Source organism: Melospiza melodia, chromosome 4 (genome assembly GCF_035770615.1).
Source record: "Melospiza melodia melodia isolate bMelMel2 chromosome 4, bMelMel2.pri, whole genome shotgun sequence".
NCBI lineage: Eukaryota > Metazoa > Chordata > Aves > Passeriformes > Passerellidae > Melospiza > Melospiza melodia.
Window position 1 is genome coordinate 91,234,876 of NC_086197.1, and position 17,519 is coordinate 91,252,394.

The following is a 17,519-nucleotide window of genomic DNA, read 5'->3' on the forward strand; positions in this document are numbered from 1 at the left end:
GCAGCTTAATTTGCGGTCACAGGAACAAAACTATTGAAAAAAACCATTTTTCAGGCTTTTAGAAAATGTTTAACCCGAAGGAGAATATTCTTTTGTATAACTTGGATACTTTGCAGACAAAAAATAATAGAACAGGAAGGAGATATAGGGAATTCTGCTAATTAGTAGCAATTATAGCTAAAATAAAAAGAGATCTTTATGACCAAACGTAAGATTATGCATTGTAATCACTGATTTATTTTTGTATTGTTGCTCCTCAGGTCTGTTACTAAGGTTTGTTTTGTTCTTAATTGAAAGGAAGAGTGTAAATGCAGCTATGTGCTTCTCCTTTAAAGGTTTGATCAAACTGCCACTGCTGTCATGAGAGCCAGATTAATCCCAGTAGAATAACCCGATATGCAACGCTGTGCAATTGTGTGTTGTTTACCTCATTACAAAAATCTAACCCATGAAATAATTTTCAGCACTCCTACATAGTCTCACATCCAGCTCCCCTGGAAATAAAGCTCTGCACTGAAAATTTCGTAATAGCCCAATCAGTATAACTAGCTAATTGTGATAATTGGATTTTTATACATAATTGTCTTCCCTGTTAGATGTTTTTCCTTCTGGCTTGGTTCCTTATGCTAAGTTTCTCAAAAGTAGTTTGCTAAATTAGAATTAACCTGCTATGATCTTTCTTCTGATTCCTGCTAAGGAGGAGTGAAAAACTCATTTAGAAATTCTTGGCTTCTTTCTATTGATCTCTAAGGGTTATGTTATCACTCATTTCTTGAGTAGTAGCAGTCTGTGTGCCGTCAACAGAAGGTGGTTTATTTAATTTCTGTTTAGATCTTTCTCACACTGTCTAGGGGCCATACTGGTGGATTATAAAAAATTATTTTTATAGTTGCCAAACAGTTCTGTATTGTTTTGGGGAGCTCATATTCACATTTCATTTGCTCAAACAGCCACTTTTTGTTTGCTGTCATAATCAATTACTGCTGCCAGAATAAATGTTGGCTTTGTTCTGACAACCCTCTAGCTTTTGTTTTACAACTCATTTCAATCAGTTGTAGGTGTGTTCACAATTCAGAGCTCTTTCAATTAGCAATTCCCTGAGGCTTTATGTCACTCATGCCCTCTCTCAGTTTACCTGGGTCTGTGATTACCCCTTTGGCAGGCACACCTGCTGTGGGGTGCAGATATGGAAAGCTCACCTGGAACAGTTTTAGGGCCAGAGCTTGGCCCACTGCAGGTCAGAACACACAGGCCATGGGACAGCAAGGGTGTTTGCATCCTTAGTACCCATTTCTGGCTCCATTTGACGGTGACAGTTTCAAATTCCAGTGTTCTCCAATGAAGCTGTGGAAGCAAACCACCCAGAGGTTATCAGTGTCACCTTGGCCAGCATTAGCCACCTGGGGCTGCACCCAGGAGCTCAGGGCTGCATCCAGGGCTGAGTTCTTCTCGCTCTCAAGGCACCATCCAGGAGGGAATTCCAGTCTCGGCTGGGAATAAACAATGAAATAAACCAAACCAAGAACAATTCCAGACTAAATTGGTATAGTTGTATCCTGTATGAGCTTTTTGAGAGTCAAAGGATTCTTCACAGGTTTTGCTGCCTTGTCATCAGTGGTACAAGCCAACAAAACTTCAGACCCCATGAATTCAGCTTCCAGCAGTCAGTCCCACAGTGCAAGGTGCCCTATTTGGTATGGTCCACAAATGAGCTCAGCACCCAGGCTGTTATACCAGCCAAGCAAAGACAGAGAAAGAAAAGCAGTAAACTTTTATCTCTGCTGGGTTTACCCTCAGCTGTGTAGAACAAAGAAAGAGATGTGAATGGAACAGGATTTAAATTCATCTGTCACCTTATTAAAAAACACAGATGATATTTTAAATCTCAGCTCCTAAATCTTGTTACATGTGTCCAGCTAGATGACGTCACTTGCTTATCTCAAGTTTATTTGGAAATTTGTCATAAGGATCCCAAATGTACAAGTGACATTACTTAAAACACAGGCGTCATAACTTAACCTTGGTTTTCCTTTTTAAATCTTTTTATGCTTGGAGATGGACAGAAACACACTTTTTTAAGGGAATTGTAAAGAATAGGCAGGATGACAGTTCTGGTCCATTTTGGGGGGTGGTGCCAGGTTGAAGCTGCTTTAATAAATGCAGAAATGCGATCCCTGCATCATTTCTCCATCTGTACACAAATGGCTTTGCCCTACCTATAAAAGCTGTGGCAGCCTGATGCTGTGCTGGGCTGTGCCAGATGCAGGGCATGCAGGTCACCTCCCTGGGGACACTGCTCTCATCCTGTGTCCTGCCTTGTCAGCTTCATATCCCATACCAGCATCTTGTAGGTTTGGTGATGTGGAAGTCCACAAGTTCAGCCTCAAGCCCCAGGGCACAAAGGGAAGAGGATTATGGGATAATTTCAGTTACAATAAAAGGCTCTTAAACCTTAGAGCTTTTTTTTCTATGAACATGCTCTGTCTTCTGAACACACACAGAGTGACCACATTGACCTCTTAAGTTCAAAAGCGTACTTGGAAAAGCTGTTCACTCAGTTTTACAAGGCTCCCTGTTTCTCTTAGCTGTGCTTAGGTAAACTTGAAACTAAATCCACAGGTTTTAGTTGAGACACTCCTGATTTACAACACTTATTAGGAAAAGAATATCGTTTTGTGTAGGAACAAATTTTATTCAGCTGAAGCATGAAGAGAAAATGCCAATCCCTGGTTCTTGTGTAGAAGATGGACCTTGAGGAAGGTATTAGAGGAGCCAATTTCAGGTGATTGGGTAACCTTGTATAGTGCAAGATTTGACCAGGGAAGAAGGACTAGATAAAAGGACTTTTTACTGCTCCATGCATTATCAATAGAAAGCTGAAGACTTAAAAATTTAGCCTGGGTTGATTCAGGATATCCAGCACCTGCTCTTTGTCCTCTGAAGTCACATGGGACCATGAGATTAAATTCTTGTGTGGAAATTGTGTTGTGAATTTTCATTGTGTATTGAAATCGAATAATAAAGTTCTTGTGGGATCAAATCAGGGTGACATAAAGGATGGCCAAGCAGAATAATTGAAAGACAAAAAAAGCCAAGTTGATACAGAAATCAATGTCCTCCATGTTGTGTAATTTTGTGTGTAATATTCATCTGTAATGGACTTTAAATATGCCTATTCATCGTGAAGGTGCCATAATTAAAATTATTATTGTCCCTCTCTTCCTTGTATTGTAGGCTGGAAAAAGACAGTTGGTAAGCTGGGATTTGGACACAACATGGGTGGATTTTGTACAGTTTTACATCCAGATTGGAGGAGAGACTTCTTCATGCAATAAACCTGACAGCAGAGAAGAAGGTGTGCTGCTGCAGTACAGCAATAACGGCGGGATCAATTGGCAGCTACTAGCAGAAATGTATTTCTCTGACTTCAGCAAACCCAGGTATAATTTTGATCTGAATTAAGTAATCCACATCCGCATCAGCTTTTAAAAATATATATTTTTCAACTTATGAAAATATTAATCATAATTCAAATTTATAATGCTTAGAAGTCATCATTACTTTTTCTGACTGGCACAGTAAACTCCTGTCACTGGGAATGAAAACTGTAATGAAAGTGGGCCTTACAGTCTTAAGTAAAATATAAAATTTCCTATCACCTTCTATGTGAAACATGACTAAAATGCTAACATCTGCAAAACATTAGCAAGCAAATACAGAACTTGCTTAAAAGAGGTGCAGAAATCTTCCATTTCCTCTGACTCTGATTTCAGATCTAATGTACATGCATTAATGTCATATGAAGCAAAAGCTCTTTAAATAAATATTTAAGGAGGAGAAGAAATCATGTTCAGTCATTCAAACTTGGTGTCAGATACCTTGTCAGTGAAAATTTAAATTGTATTTGTCTACATGGGTGTTAACACGATTTCTGTTACCTGTAGTCCATGTCTTTCAGGATACAAAGATCTGTATAGGAGGCCTGAAATATTTTACCCAAAGAAAACTGCTACATAATCTATTCCATTGTAACAGAAGGATGCTTTTGTCTACAAATAGGACCAATCAGCAGAAGAGAATGAGAAATTAATTTTGGTGGCATATATCACTATTACTTCCTGGCATCAGAACATGGATCAGCTGAACAGTTTAATTCAAAGCTAGAGAGCTCAAATCAGTTCCTTATTGTGTTTGGCAATATAGTAATAGAGCAGAAAAAACATACATTGTCTTAAAGAGTTTACAAGAAAAACAAAGAAGGCTTCTTGATATGCAGTGCATAAATAGGGATCCAGATATATGGGAAAATAGAATAATAGCATCACAGAATCCTTAAAGTTGGAAAAGGCCTCCAAGATCATGAAATTCAACCTTTGATCCAACATCACCATATCACTAAGGGCCATATCCAGGGACTTTTTGGACAGTTCCAGGGATGGTGACTCCTCCAGCTCCCTGGGCAGCCCAAGGAGCCCAAGTGCCTGACTGCCTTTTCAGTGGAGAAACTCTGCCTATTGTCCAACCCGAACCAGTGTAGCCACATTTCTCTTCACAGAGAAAAGCAAGGCACAATTCTTCCCAAGAATATTTCTGAGATTCACATTCTCTGAACCTCAGAGGAAGGAAAAACAATTCTTTTCATTTGCTGTGCCTGCGTTTGTGCAAAAGTACAGTGCAATATGGAGATTGTTTACCCAAAGTGATGGTGTTTTGTTTCCTTGGCCTATCAGGACCAAGTGTGTGTGTGTGTGTCAGGACTATCGGCTCACAGTCACAAGATTCAGTGCAGTGTGTGCAGAGTGGGTGCTTGGCACATTCAGTTTAGATGTAATGTAATATAGTATAATAAAGTAATTAATTAGCCTTCTGATATCAACGGAGTCCTCACCATCATTCTCTGCCAATTCAATAAACTTCCTCTGGCAGAGTTTGAGGCAATGCACTCGTGTCCCTGGTTACCTGGGGGAAGAGGCTGATTCCCCCATCTTACTACAACCTCCTTTCAGGTAGTTGTAGAGAGCAATGAGGTTTCTGCTGAGCCACCTTTCCTCCAGACTAAACAACCCAAACTTCCTCAGCAGCATCTCATATGAGTTACTCTCTTAGACCCTTCCCCAGCTTTGCTGCCCTTCTCTGGACACACAAATTACTGAGGACTTTTACAGATAAGATAGCTGCTGGCTTTCCTGTCTCTTTTCCCTGTTGAGTGATACATTTCTCTACAAACTGTGCTCTCTGAGGTTCTGCTCCATTTGCGTTCCTCAGGTTTGTGTATCTGGAGCTGCCAGCTGCAGCCAAGACCCCCTGCACCAGGTTTCGCTGGTGGCAGCCGGTGTTCTCAGGGGAAGGGTACGACCAGTGGGCCATCGACGACATCATCATCCTGTCAGAGAAGCAGAAGCACATCATCCCTGTCATCAATCCCACCTTGCCACAGGTAATAAGCAAGAGCCAGCTGTGGGCATCCCCAGGAAACAGGAACTATCCTGTTAGGAGACTTGTTTGAATATAGTTTTCGTTGAAAATACTGGGTTTATTTAAAGAGACAGCTGCAGTGCTTGCAGCTGCGTCTCTGTGTGGGAATAACCGGGGTCTTTGCACAAAATCATCAGGCACATTCAGTTTTGATGTAATGTAATATAGTATAATAAAGCTTTGTGTCGGAGGATGTAATGATGTATCTCTGCAAAAAGTCAAGACTGAAGTTTTGGCAATAAAAATTTTTTTTGAAAACTACAGAAAATAAAAATTGCAAAATTTGAAAGTTCATCATTTTGAGAATTATTCTGAAGTCACAGCACAAGGGGATAATACCTCTGGCTTTTCTTTTCATTTCTAACAGAACTTTTATGAAAAGCCAGCATTTGATTACCCTATGAACCAGATGAGTGTATGGTTGATGCTGGCCAACGAAGGGATGACCAAAAATGAAAGTTTCTGCTCTGCCACCCCCTCTGCCATGCTGTTCGGTAAATCGGATGGAGACCGGTTTGCAGTGACTCGAGATTTAACCCTGAAGCCTGGATATGTCCTGCAGTTCAAGGTATGCCTTAAACATAAATCTGTGCAAGAATATCAGTAAAACTGCCCTTAGCCAATATTTGCAAGGTGCCACTGGGGCCACAGCTCAAAGGTGATAAAATAGACAATTGTGTAAAAAGACGTGAAAAGCACAAGTATGAACCCATACAGAATAAAATGCCATCCTGCTTTCTAGAATAGCCAAAACCTTGGTGATTTAAATCATTTTTACTCCTCTGGAGAAGTTTTAAAGGTTTTTGTTCTTCAGCACATTTCAGAAGTGGCTTGAAGTACATGTCATTATATTCAAGTCAGTACTAGGAAATGCTACTGCACTGTCAAGCCCAAAAGGATTTACCCCATCTGGGGCTCTGTGAGTACAAAAGCTCCAATGTGGTTTGGGTTCATTTTTTGTATTTTAAACTATTTAAGGACTTACAAGCTGCTCTGTACTCCAGTGTGTGTTTTTCATATAATTTACTTTTATTGTGTCAATGAATATAGGCTCCAATTAGCATTTTCTTCTTTAAAGAGCTTACAAAAAATTTCAGTGGTCTGACAATACATCAGAATATGGTCTCCAAAGAAAGTGTATTTGCTTTGACAAGCTCTTGTTTCTGAACCCTAATCAAAATTTTATTGAGTTTATAATGAAATCCCATTGGTGAATTCTGGAAGTTGGTTGCAATGCAATTTTAATGAGCTCCCCACAAATACATGGTCCTTACATAATTGGTGGATACAGACACTGAATAATTTACAAGTGGAATTATTAAAAAGATCAGATGTTTACAGGCAGCTTTTCAAATATAATTCCCACAGTTCTATAAATAGGAAAGTTCGTTAGAAATACTGGGATTTGTAAAATAATCTAATTTCAACTAAAAGATATGCTATTAAGATGCTATACAAACTGAGGGATTTCAGTACAATTTTCTTGTGAGTATTGCATGTAGTTTTATACTTTAAACTGTTTAAAACCTAAGGATATCTCAAGACATAAATACCAGTTAGGCAGGAAAAGGGTTATGCTATTTGCCTCTTCACCACCTTCCTGTACTTCAGTGACTAAGTGTCCAATTTCTAGGTTTGATGATGAACAGCAATTAAGAAATTGTCTGGGTTAAAAAAAAGCAACAATACTTAAAATGTTTTGTACACCTTCCATCACTGAAGCACTTGTCAATGTAACATAACTATACAAAACATGAGAATGTGTCACAGAACAGTGAGTTCTTCTTTATAAAGTCTATTATTTAAGGACTGAATTTATACTTTTTTGGAAAGCTTTTCAGCCTGCACATAAATGTGTTAGTCCTATTTGCATGCTTTCATGAGTGTGTGAAATTTCCATTTTAAATAGCAGACTGGAATAATTTTGCATTGATAAGCTCAAAGACAGTAATTTGTTAGAATTATTTCATTTTACATGAATGATTTTGTTTTACATGTTGCCTTCTACAACTCAAGTAGAATTTCTGCAATAAACTAAGGAAAACTAATATTTTTCTGATAGCTTGAAGAATGAAACTGAAACTTCAAATCAGCAGTTGATTTTGGTCTTGGCTGCATTCTCATTTCACATTTTAATATGCATTTTTTCTTCTTAATCCAAATGTTACTCCGTTCTGGGGGCCCAAACTGCAGTGCCAGCTCCCAGACATCATTCCTGCAAGGCAGTGACGAGGCTGTGGTTAGGGCTAACCTGGCAGTCAGGCTGATCCTCTGGGCACACTGTGCTGCAGACGGGATGGATCCCAGAGGATACAGCTCTTTCCACTCCTGGGCACGCAGGTGCCTGCACAGAGTTTGCTGTTTGGGGCTTGCTATGCACAGGGACCCTTGGAAAGTTCTTTGCACCTCTTTGTGTGCTGAACTCAGCAACCTTAATGAAGGAAAGTGGGAATTTTTACCAAGAAATGTCATATTTCCATGTAGGAAGCAGACTCCAAGCAGTCTGCCAGCAGGGTTCAGAGCCAGTGCTCAGAGCATTAAACCTCCCAGCACAAAAAGTCAAAGGTGGTTTGCAGCCAGTAAGTACTAATAACAGTGCAGTTTCTTCATGTCATCTCTGTTAGGAAAATTAATCCACAAACACCAGAGGCTTATGTCCAAAAAGGAGACTGAGGAGTCCTTTTACTTTACTCCAATAAAGGGAGAGGCCATGGGACATTCCCCTGGGATCTCTCAATTTTCTGGAGGACGCAGCCTCCCTTTTTATCCTAATTTCCCAGATGTATTTCCCTTCTCTCTTTCCCCTTTTGCTGAGGTACTGGAGAGGTACAGACTTCCTGATACGCCTGACACCAAAGATTTCCCTCTAATGTATACCTGTCCCTTCTAATTTTTAATTCTTATGGAATTTAGGTGTTTTTCTCCCCCATTGTTTCTTTCATCTTTCAACATCTAATTTCATTTATCAGCAAACCTAAAGTCGATTTGTAAAACCAAATATCTTCTTTCCATTCACCAATCAGTAGAATCCTTCCCATTGTTTCTTTTATCTCCCAGTGCTAGTTTTATCCACCAGCAGACCCACAGCTCATTTGTAAAGACAAACCTGCTGTTTCCCTCATCTCTGACTCTCTGCTTCTTCGCAGCTGAACATTGGCTGCACCAGCCAGTACAGCAGCTCTGCGCCCGTGCTGCTGCAGTACTCGCACGACGCTGGGCTCTTCTGGTCGCTGGTGAAGGAGGGCTGCTACCCCGCGTCCCCCGGCACCAAGGGCTGCGAGGGCAGCTCCCGGGAGCTCGGCGAGCCCTCCGTGTACCACACCGGGGACTTTGAGGACTGGACAAGAGTCACCATTGTTATCCCCAGGTCGCTCGCAGCCAGGTACGGTGCGCTGTGAACCAGCGATGCCAGTGGGACACGGGGATTGATTTAGCTGCTTCTGGAATGGTACATCCAAGTATCAAAGCTGTGTTGTATTGCACTACAGAGTTTGTTTAGTTGTTGTTTGGGTTATTAGAGAATACCCCCCTGGCGGTCTATTCCTTGGTCAGTCCCTCCCCTTGCTCCTCCCTACTGGTATCCCATTGGCCATGCTCCTCCTCCACTCCCATTCCCTGGGTATAAAACTCTCCCGCCATGAGCCATGAGGCCTCTTCCCATGCGGGTTTTTCCATATGGTGGTTCTCAATAAACAGAGGACATTCTTTCCCATGTGGAGAAGAGTGCTTCTGGCCTTTTGCTTTGGTCCATGTAAGATCCTGTGGGCTGAGGGTCCATAGCCAGCGGGGTTGGACCCAAGCAGCCCGTCCAGACACGGTCTTACAGGTGGCTCCTGGAGCTCAGCGAGCCCTTCATGTACCACACTGGGGACTTTGAGGGCTGGACAAGAGTCACCATTGATATCCCCAGGTCACTCGCAGCCAGGTACAGTGCATTGTAAACCAGTGATGCCAGTAGGACACAGGGATTAGCTGATTTAGCTGCTTCTGGAATGGTACATCAGGAAAAAGTTGCAAAGCTGTGTTGTATTGCACTAAATCATTTTTTTAGTTGCTATTTTGCACTGGGTTATTAGAGAATACCCCCCTGGCGGTCTATTCCTTGGTCAGTCCCTCCCCTTGCTCCTCCCTACTGGTATCCCATTGGCCATGCTCCTCCTCCACTCCCATTCCCTGGGTATAAAACTCTCCCGCCATGAGCCATGAGGTCTCTTCCCATGCGGGTTTTTCCATATGGTGGTTCTCAATAAACAGAGGACATTCTTTCCCATGTGGAGAAGAGTGCTTCTGGCCTTTTGCTTTGGTCCATGTAAGATCCTGTGGGCTGAGGGTCCATAGCCAGCGGGGTTGGACCCAAGCAGCCCGTCCAGACACGGTCTTACAGGTGGCTCCTGGAGCTCAGCGAGCCCTCCATGTACCACACTGGGGACTTTGAGGACTGGACAAGAGTCACCATTGATATCCCCAGGTCACTAGCAGCCAGGTACAGTGCATTGTGATCCAGTGATGCCAGTGGGACACAGGGCTGATTCACTATTCACTAGCTGATTGAGCTGCTTCTAAAATGGCACATTAGGAAAAAGTTGCAAAGCTGTGTTGTATTGCACTAAATAGTTTATTTAGTTGTTGTTTTGCACTGGGTTATTAGAGATTTTCACAGAGTAGTCTTTATATTGCACTGAATAATTTATGTTGTATCACATGGTTCGTTCTTCCCCCTCTCCTATCTCACGGTTTCTCTCTCACTCACCCCTCTACCCCATTCCCACCGGTGATCTCTTCCCTGGTCAGTCCCTCCCCTTGCCCCTCCCTACTGGTATCCCACTGGCCATGCTCCTCCTCCTCCGCTCCCCATTCCCCGGGTATAAAACTCTCCTGCCATGACCCATCAGGCCTCTTGCCACACAGGTTTTTCCATATGGTGGTTTTCAACTTAATTAACAGAGGACATTTGTCCCCACGTGGAGAAGAGCACTTCTGGTTTTTTGCTTTGGTCTATGTAAGATCCTGTGGGCTGAGGGTCAGTAGCCAGCTGGGTTGGACCCAAGCAGCCCGTCCAGACACGGTCTCACAGGTGCTCCCGGAGCTCAGCGAGCCCTCCGTGTACCACACTGGAGACTTTGAGTTACTCTTGTTATCCCCAGGTCGCTCACAGCCAGGTACGGTGCATTGTGATCCAGTGATGCCAGTGGGACACGGGGATCAGCTTATTTAGCTGCTTCTAGAATGGTACATTAGGAAAAAGTTGCAAAGCTGTGAATAAAAGCAGCGTTAAAATATGGCAGAGCTGGGGGAAATATATGCTGCCCCAAGCAGTGTGAATTTTCCATTTTAAAGGTGTCAGATTGGTCTGTAATAGATAATTAAATTAAAAAGCAGCAAGGAACCCAGCACTTTTTAATTTGACACCAATTCTTTCATTGTCTTTATCCATGTCAGCTAGGTCAAAGGCACCAGCAAGAGAGTGGTAAGTCACATGAATTAAATAAGCCATTTGAACAGGATTAATTTTAGTTACCACTAGGCAAAGAAACCTTAGCAAGGTATTTGAGCTGATGCATAACGTGCTGTGTCAGTGAAGGCAGCCGGGACAGCCAGAGGCAAAGGAGGGAAGAATGGCACATCTGCAAGCACAACCTCAGCCCCAGATTAATACAAGTGAGAAAACATCAAATGGTGGAAGACACAAGCCTTGAAATCAGGAGGGTTTTCTGGATCTTCACCCAAATCTTATCTGGATTTGGGTGAAGTTCTTCACTCCCCTTACTCTGTCTTACTCCATCAGTAAAATACCCCAATCTGATTTGTTGGATGCACCAAGCAGTGCCAGCACAACCACCCCACCAGGCCCTTGGCCATGTCCCCCTGCCTCTCACCCTCCCAGCAGCTTTTCTTGTGCTGTCTCTGGGTTTCTGACCCACCCTTCTCCCTCATCCTCAGTCCCATTTCAGTGTGTGGCATATTTTGTAGCAGGGGAGCCGGTGCCTCTGCTGCAAGGACTTGAAATAGAGTGTGTACCATAACAAGTTTGTCTTTTCTTCAGTAATTAGCCAATAAAAGCAGGTGCCAAGTTGCACAGATCTGACACCAGCTGATTTGATTTACCCAAAACAAGCAGGGCAGAATCAATAGCAGCAATCTGTTTGGCATTATGTGCAGTAATGTGATCAGGAAAAAGAAGCTCATGCTAATACATTGAAAATGTAAGTATTGTGACTGCAATGAGTGTTTTGGCATGTTGAGACCTGAGTTTGTTGTGGGCCCCTTAGGAAATCATGGTTCATGGGTTAACCAGAGAGCATCCCATTTCATTATTTGCTACCAAGCATGAGCATGATCTACCAAATCCCAGTGCACAGCAAAAAAAGAAAAAGCAATAGGTTTATTATTTTTTAGGCAGAGCAGCAAGGAGGATATTAGTTAACCCATTATATTGGCAAAGAGATTGTAAATCCATTCCCCTCTCTGGAGCTCATGTAACATGATCAGTATCATAAAAGTTAAAGACTGGAAATTAATTACCAAAATATTTTTTCTTCAACAAACTTCCTATGCAGTGAGTCAGATTTGTGGGTAGAGTAGGATCTTCTGATGAAGTTTATTAAGGAAGCCCTCCCACTGAGTCATGAGGTCAAGAAAGAATCCCACTGCTTTCTTAACTCCTTCTCAGAGGGGAAGCTGGGTGCAGCTGGATCCAATCTTAGCCCTGGACTTTGTCAGTGGTTTATGTCTAAAGGGTTATACAGGTGTAAATTAACCTTTACACAAGGTTGTCCTTCAGGATTAAGGATGGCAAACTAGATATATTTATATAAACATGTTTATTTATGATTTATTACGGTAACAATTAGACAAGAAGATCTTAATCAGAATTATTTACTACACAGTATTGGAGCCATAACAACTATTATAATATAGTGCTCTATGAAGCAACATTGAAGCAACTGTATCAAAGCAATTGTATTAAAGTTACCAAAAATTATTATTTAGTAGAGATTGATGTTACTCACCCATACAAAGACTGTGGGCAAATTTTTTGCTCAGTCTCAAAGATTAACCTTTAGTTATTGTATCCCCACTCAATGGAGGAATCTGCAGCCACTCCAAGAAGGGATATGTCAGAAAACCCTGCCATTAAAATTTGGGACTAGACTTTTAGAGTATGAACTGATGGACTGTCAGTCATATGTCTCTGGGCCAGCTGCGTCAGCTCAGCAGCCTTAGACAAGTTCTTAGTGATATTGTTTGTTCCTTCATCCGTGTTTTACCAGGTCTACTGCATCTCCATCTCACTGTCAGGATGTTTGACTTTGAGATTGATGAGTCAGACTTGTTACTTCTGTTTAGAGAGTGGCTTTTTTTCTTGTGTCCAAATAATGTAAATGTTTTTTACTCAAAAGTGCACAATCCTGTCATAAACTCTGCATTGCTGCCATCACGGAGCTCCTTTCAAAAATACTCTAAGAAATGAAGTTCAGGGATTTTGGTATGTAATTAGCACTTCAGGCTGGACTGATTAGTAAAAAGCATCTTCAAAGTCACGTTAATCATTCACTGTTGTTGATAAAACCATGTATTTGTTCTTTGCTTCTCACTGATGGATATGGGCCAGAGAAACACAGGGAGTCAAAATGCAGCCAAAAAGTCTGAAAGAAATATCCTTAAGCAATGTTGCACAAATGCAGCACGACAGAAATCCAAGCATCCTATTTGCAAATGGCTGTTTTGGGAAAAGGTCCTTTTAATCTCATGGAAGGAGCAGCAGCTATTGAAGCCAGGAGCAGCAATAGGAGCGAGGGTGGGTAGGATGTTTGGGGCAGATGGAGGTGAGAGATCTCTGAAGCCAGGTCGTGGAACTTGAGTGCAGGGCCCTGCTTGGAGCAGGGCTCCAAGAGGAGCTCCAAAGAGTTTGAAAGAGAGAGAGAAAGTGAGAGAGAGCAAGAGGAAAAGAGAGAGGATGAAAAAGTAAAAGAGGATGAAGTTCTCATTACAACACTATAAATCTTCTTCTGTGCTGAATATTCTATTTTTCACTAGTTAATTTAGTACAAGTCCTATAATATTTACATACAGCCTATAAGAATCATTGCATTACTATACTGTGTTACATTTTAAACCCTAAAAACTACTCTTTGGGCCCCTTCTGCTATGCTAGTAGGGTCTGCTCTGACACTTGGACCTGTCTGCAAGTAGAGGGTATTGTCTAATCAAAAGGGGATGACTTTCAGCTGGCTATACTATTGTTTTCCAGTTGTTCAGTAACTGAAATGAAGTTCAGGGATTTTGATATGTAATTAGCACTTCAGGTTGGACTGAGTAGTAAAAAGCATCTTCAGAGTCACGTTAATCATTCACTGTTGTTGATAAAACCGTGTATTTGTTCTTTGCTTCTCACTGATGGATATGGGCCAGAGAAAGGCTCAGTATCTCAAATCTTGCTTTCATTTCAATCTCACTTACGGTTTCCATATTCTCAAAATCTTTTGCCAGGCAATCGTATTCATGAGGCTTTCCCATTTCATCTTCCCCACAGCGTAGCAGTGCTGTTGGTTTTTTTTCTCTGCAGCAAGACGCGATTCCGCTGGATCCAGGAGAGCAGCTCCCACAAGAGCGTGCCTCCCTTCGGCCTGGATGGCGTCTACATCTCGGAGCCCTGCCCCAGCTACTGCAGCGGCCACGGCGACTGCGTCTCGGGGGTCTGCTTCTGCGACCTGGGCTACACAGGTAGCACGGCCCCCCTCGGGGGCACTGCAGCCAGCACTGGCTGAGCTAAACCTGTGAACTGACAGCTTGCTTTGCCTCTCCGATATTCCGGAAAAATGTACGATGACATATATTGCACGGGCTGCCAAGAGGAATCTTTCTTGTTTTGTTAAATTAAATTCGGCACAGGCAAAGCAGAGCAGCTGAAGGCAGCGGACACCGTTGATGTTCCTGGCAAGCACAGTCTTTGAATATCACCATCTGTATGAATGGGAAGGGACTAGCAATAAAAGAGAAAACAAAATAAAATATTATAAACTGAAAAGTCTGCTTAAAAGCCTTTGGATCATCTTCAAAAGAATTGTTGCCATTTTTGAGTCCCCTGGCCATCAGATGGCATGGGACCAGGAGGGAACATATGTTCTGACAGGCCCTTCTGTGGAAAATTCTGCTCACTTGTGGTTTCAGGGGCTTTTATGCTGAAATAGGAAAAAAACCCAAAATGCAAACCCTGTGAAAAAAAAAAGATTGACACAACCGGTTGCACACTGCAGTCTTTTCAACCCTCGACCAACAAAGCAATAAGCTAACATCTTTTGTTCAATTTGTTTAAAATTAAATAGAAGGATAATATTTTTCTGTTTGCAAAAAATGCCTTATCAACATAAAGCTTGGCTGTTTTTTACCTAGTGAAATAAGCCATCTTAGACTTTAGAGGAATAGGGCTTATTCTTCCTACAGAAATTTGTAAAGTGGGTTTAAAAAGATCCAATCCACTCATCAGGGTATTTTCTTAGAAAAGCCTGGTGCTTTGTCACACATAGATGCAACAGAACCATGTGCCAGTGCACTGTATCTGACCCTTACTCTTACTCTGTCCAACACAGTTTCACCAAAGCATCTCCTTTTTTTTTTTTTCTTTTTTTCTTGAAGCATCACATGGAACCTGTGTGTCTAATGTGCCTAATCACAGTGAGATGTTCGACAGGTTTGAGAGGAAGCTAAGCCCTCTCTGGTACAAGATAACAGGAGGTCAGGTTGGGACAGGCTGTGGTGTGCTCAGCGATGGAAAATCTCTGTACTTCAATGGACCTGGCAAAAGGGAGGCGAGGACTGTTCCCCTGGACACCACAAATATCAGGTCAGTGCTGCTTCTCAAAATTACCTGTGTATTCATGTTCTGTGTTCTGCCCAGTTGCAAGTGTGGATATGAGAAGGTGGGAAATGTTTTTTTATGGTAGTCATAATCTGTACAAGAACTCTGAAAGATAGGAAAAAATACTTTTTTGTTCATTCTGGTGTACGACTTCCTTTTTTTGAAAGATAATACTTAGGTTAGAGACATTGGAACAGCAGCATAAAATAAAATATTAACTCACTATCTTTCTGAGAAGATAGTTTGCATTGTATCCTAAGGCAGAAGACAGGATCTTGAGAATGCACAAAAGCTAAGAATCTGCCCATAGCTGGGGAGAAAAGCTCCTTTTCCTCTGACTGTGTTGAATTGCAGGCATGAGGATGGCATAGCAAGGAGCTGTTGCTAGCTTGCCAGATGTTGTGAATTACTCCACTTGTCAGAAGTGCAAAGGAATGGAATGTGAATTGTTTCTGCATAGCCAAGAGGCTAACAAGCCTTCACCTCTTTCCCTGCTGCCACTGAATCCTGCTACATTGGTAGCAATTATCCTCCTCTCTCAAATTGCCTAGCTGATTAATGTAATTAGGATGAACAAAGGGCTCTTAATTCTAACCACTATTTAGCTTGGAGTTTGCTGCAGCTATGTCCAGTCTCATGAGAGATTAGGCACCTGAAACCTTGAGCACTCTACAATTTTGGCAGTTAGCTTAATAAAAGATATTTCTTCTGACAAATCCTGCTCTGAGAGTAATAATGCCGTGATTTGCTCCATAATTGAATTTGTGGGATCACTCACTCAGCACAGACTGGCCAGAGGTCACTGTGATCACTCCAGCTCAGGCAGGCAGGGCTCTGTAGGACAGTGTGGGGGCTGCTGCTCTGGGGAAGTCCTCAGCTGCTCCCTGGTACTGCACAGCACTGCACCAGCCACCTTCCTTCTGTCCCCTGCGTGTCTGACAAATGCATGCCATAGTTATATCATTATGTAAATTACTTGTTAATTAAACTAATTAATTGTTTGACAAATACGCTTTGTACAAGTACACGTTTGCCCTGGAACTCTGGGAAGATGTGAGCACTTCTATTCCACTGTCTTCAAATCCTGTTATTCATCCTGGGAAGCAATATAATGGAAGTAGTCTAGACTACTTCCTCAAGAAGTCTGCATTCAAAACTCTATTTTTGAGTTATTCCTTCTTTCATGAAGAAATCTTTTGTAATGCCAAGTATTCCCTTTAGTTTTACAATTACTTTGAAACCACTTTTAATGCCAGATATTCATATTTACAGCTTTCCATTTTTGCAAAGTTTGAACCATTTTAAAAGCCAAAAGACATTTTAAAATTCTGAGCAATGCTCTTTCTTGATGTTTTTAATATACCACTGCCTGTTTTGCACAAGAATATGGTTATTTTGTCTCTTAAATCTGTCCCAAAAACATAAATGGCCAGAGAAACACTTGGTAAGAGCAACTACAATCTCTCTTCTGACCATGTACTCACAGTGTGAGCTGCTCTCCTGCTGGAAATGATTGTTATGTCAAAATAAAACAGCATTTTATTTTTTTGTAAGCATCACAGTGAGCAGCTTAACTCCCTTGAACAATTCAAGCTGGAAGCCACATCCCTGGGCTGTTTGCTAGACAGAACATAGTGGTCATCTCATACACAAATGGGACTAACATGGATTTTTTGCCTTCTTCATTGTGTGCTCAAAGGTAGTAGCCACCTGATGCTGCTTGACCAGAACATGAACTTTTTAGGCTACAGCAATTACCCCAGGCTGCTTTTGTGTTCAGAGGAGAGAATGGCTGCTTCAAAAGGGCAGCACAACTCATCCTAAAAGAGCAGCTAGCAGTTTGTCTTCTGCAAACACCTATTTATTTCTTTCTTTCATTAACTGTAAGACAGCCTGAGTTTGGTCATGTATAACTCAGACATTCAGCTACAGACACCTTGCTCTGAACAGATGCATCCCGCTTAAATGTTTGAGGCCATCTGGAATATTAACTGTGTCTTTTTTTCTAAAGGTACATGAAGTTTGTGAGAGTGTGAAGGGTTAACTGAGAGGCCTATACACTAAAAAGAAAATAATTCCTCAGCCTAGAAAATTTTTTCATTATTGGAGCTAAAATTAATGTCACTTGAAAGGGGAGATTAAAGGGAAGTACTTTTCCCATTTTGGTATTACTTTTTGCATTCAG

At 41.7% G+C, this 17,519-nt stretch overlaps 1 protein-coding gene across 2 annotated transcripts in view; it reads left to right on the forward strand.

Moving 5' to 3' along the window:
* RELN (reelin) overlaps positions 1-17,519 on the forward strand; it is a 283,671-nt gene that overhangs the window by 203,229 nt on the left and 62,923 nt on the right. For both annotated transcript variants that reach the window (XM_063155547.1, XM_063155546.1), the window contains exons 25-30: positions 3,235-3,440; positions 5,266-5,437; positions 5,843-6,043; positions 8,622-8,857; positions 14,042-14,199; positions 15,112-15,319. In XM_063155547.1, coding sequence (XP_063011617.1) covers positions 3,235-3,440; positions 5,266-5,437; positions 5,843-6,043; positions 8,622-8,857; positions 14,042-14,199; positions 15,112-15,319 — 1,181 coding nt within the window. The remainder of the gene's footprint in view (positions 1-3,234; positions 3,441-5,265; positions 5,438-5,842; positions 6,044-8,621; positions 8,858-14,041; positions 14,200-15,111; positions 15,320-17,519) is intronic.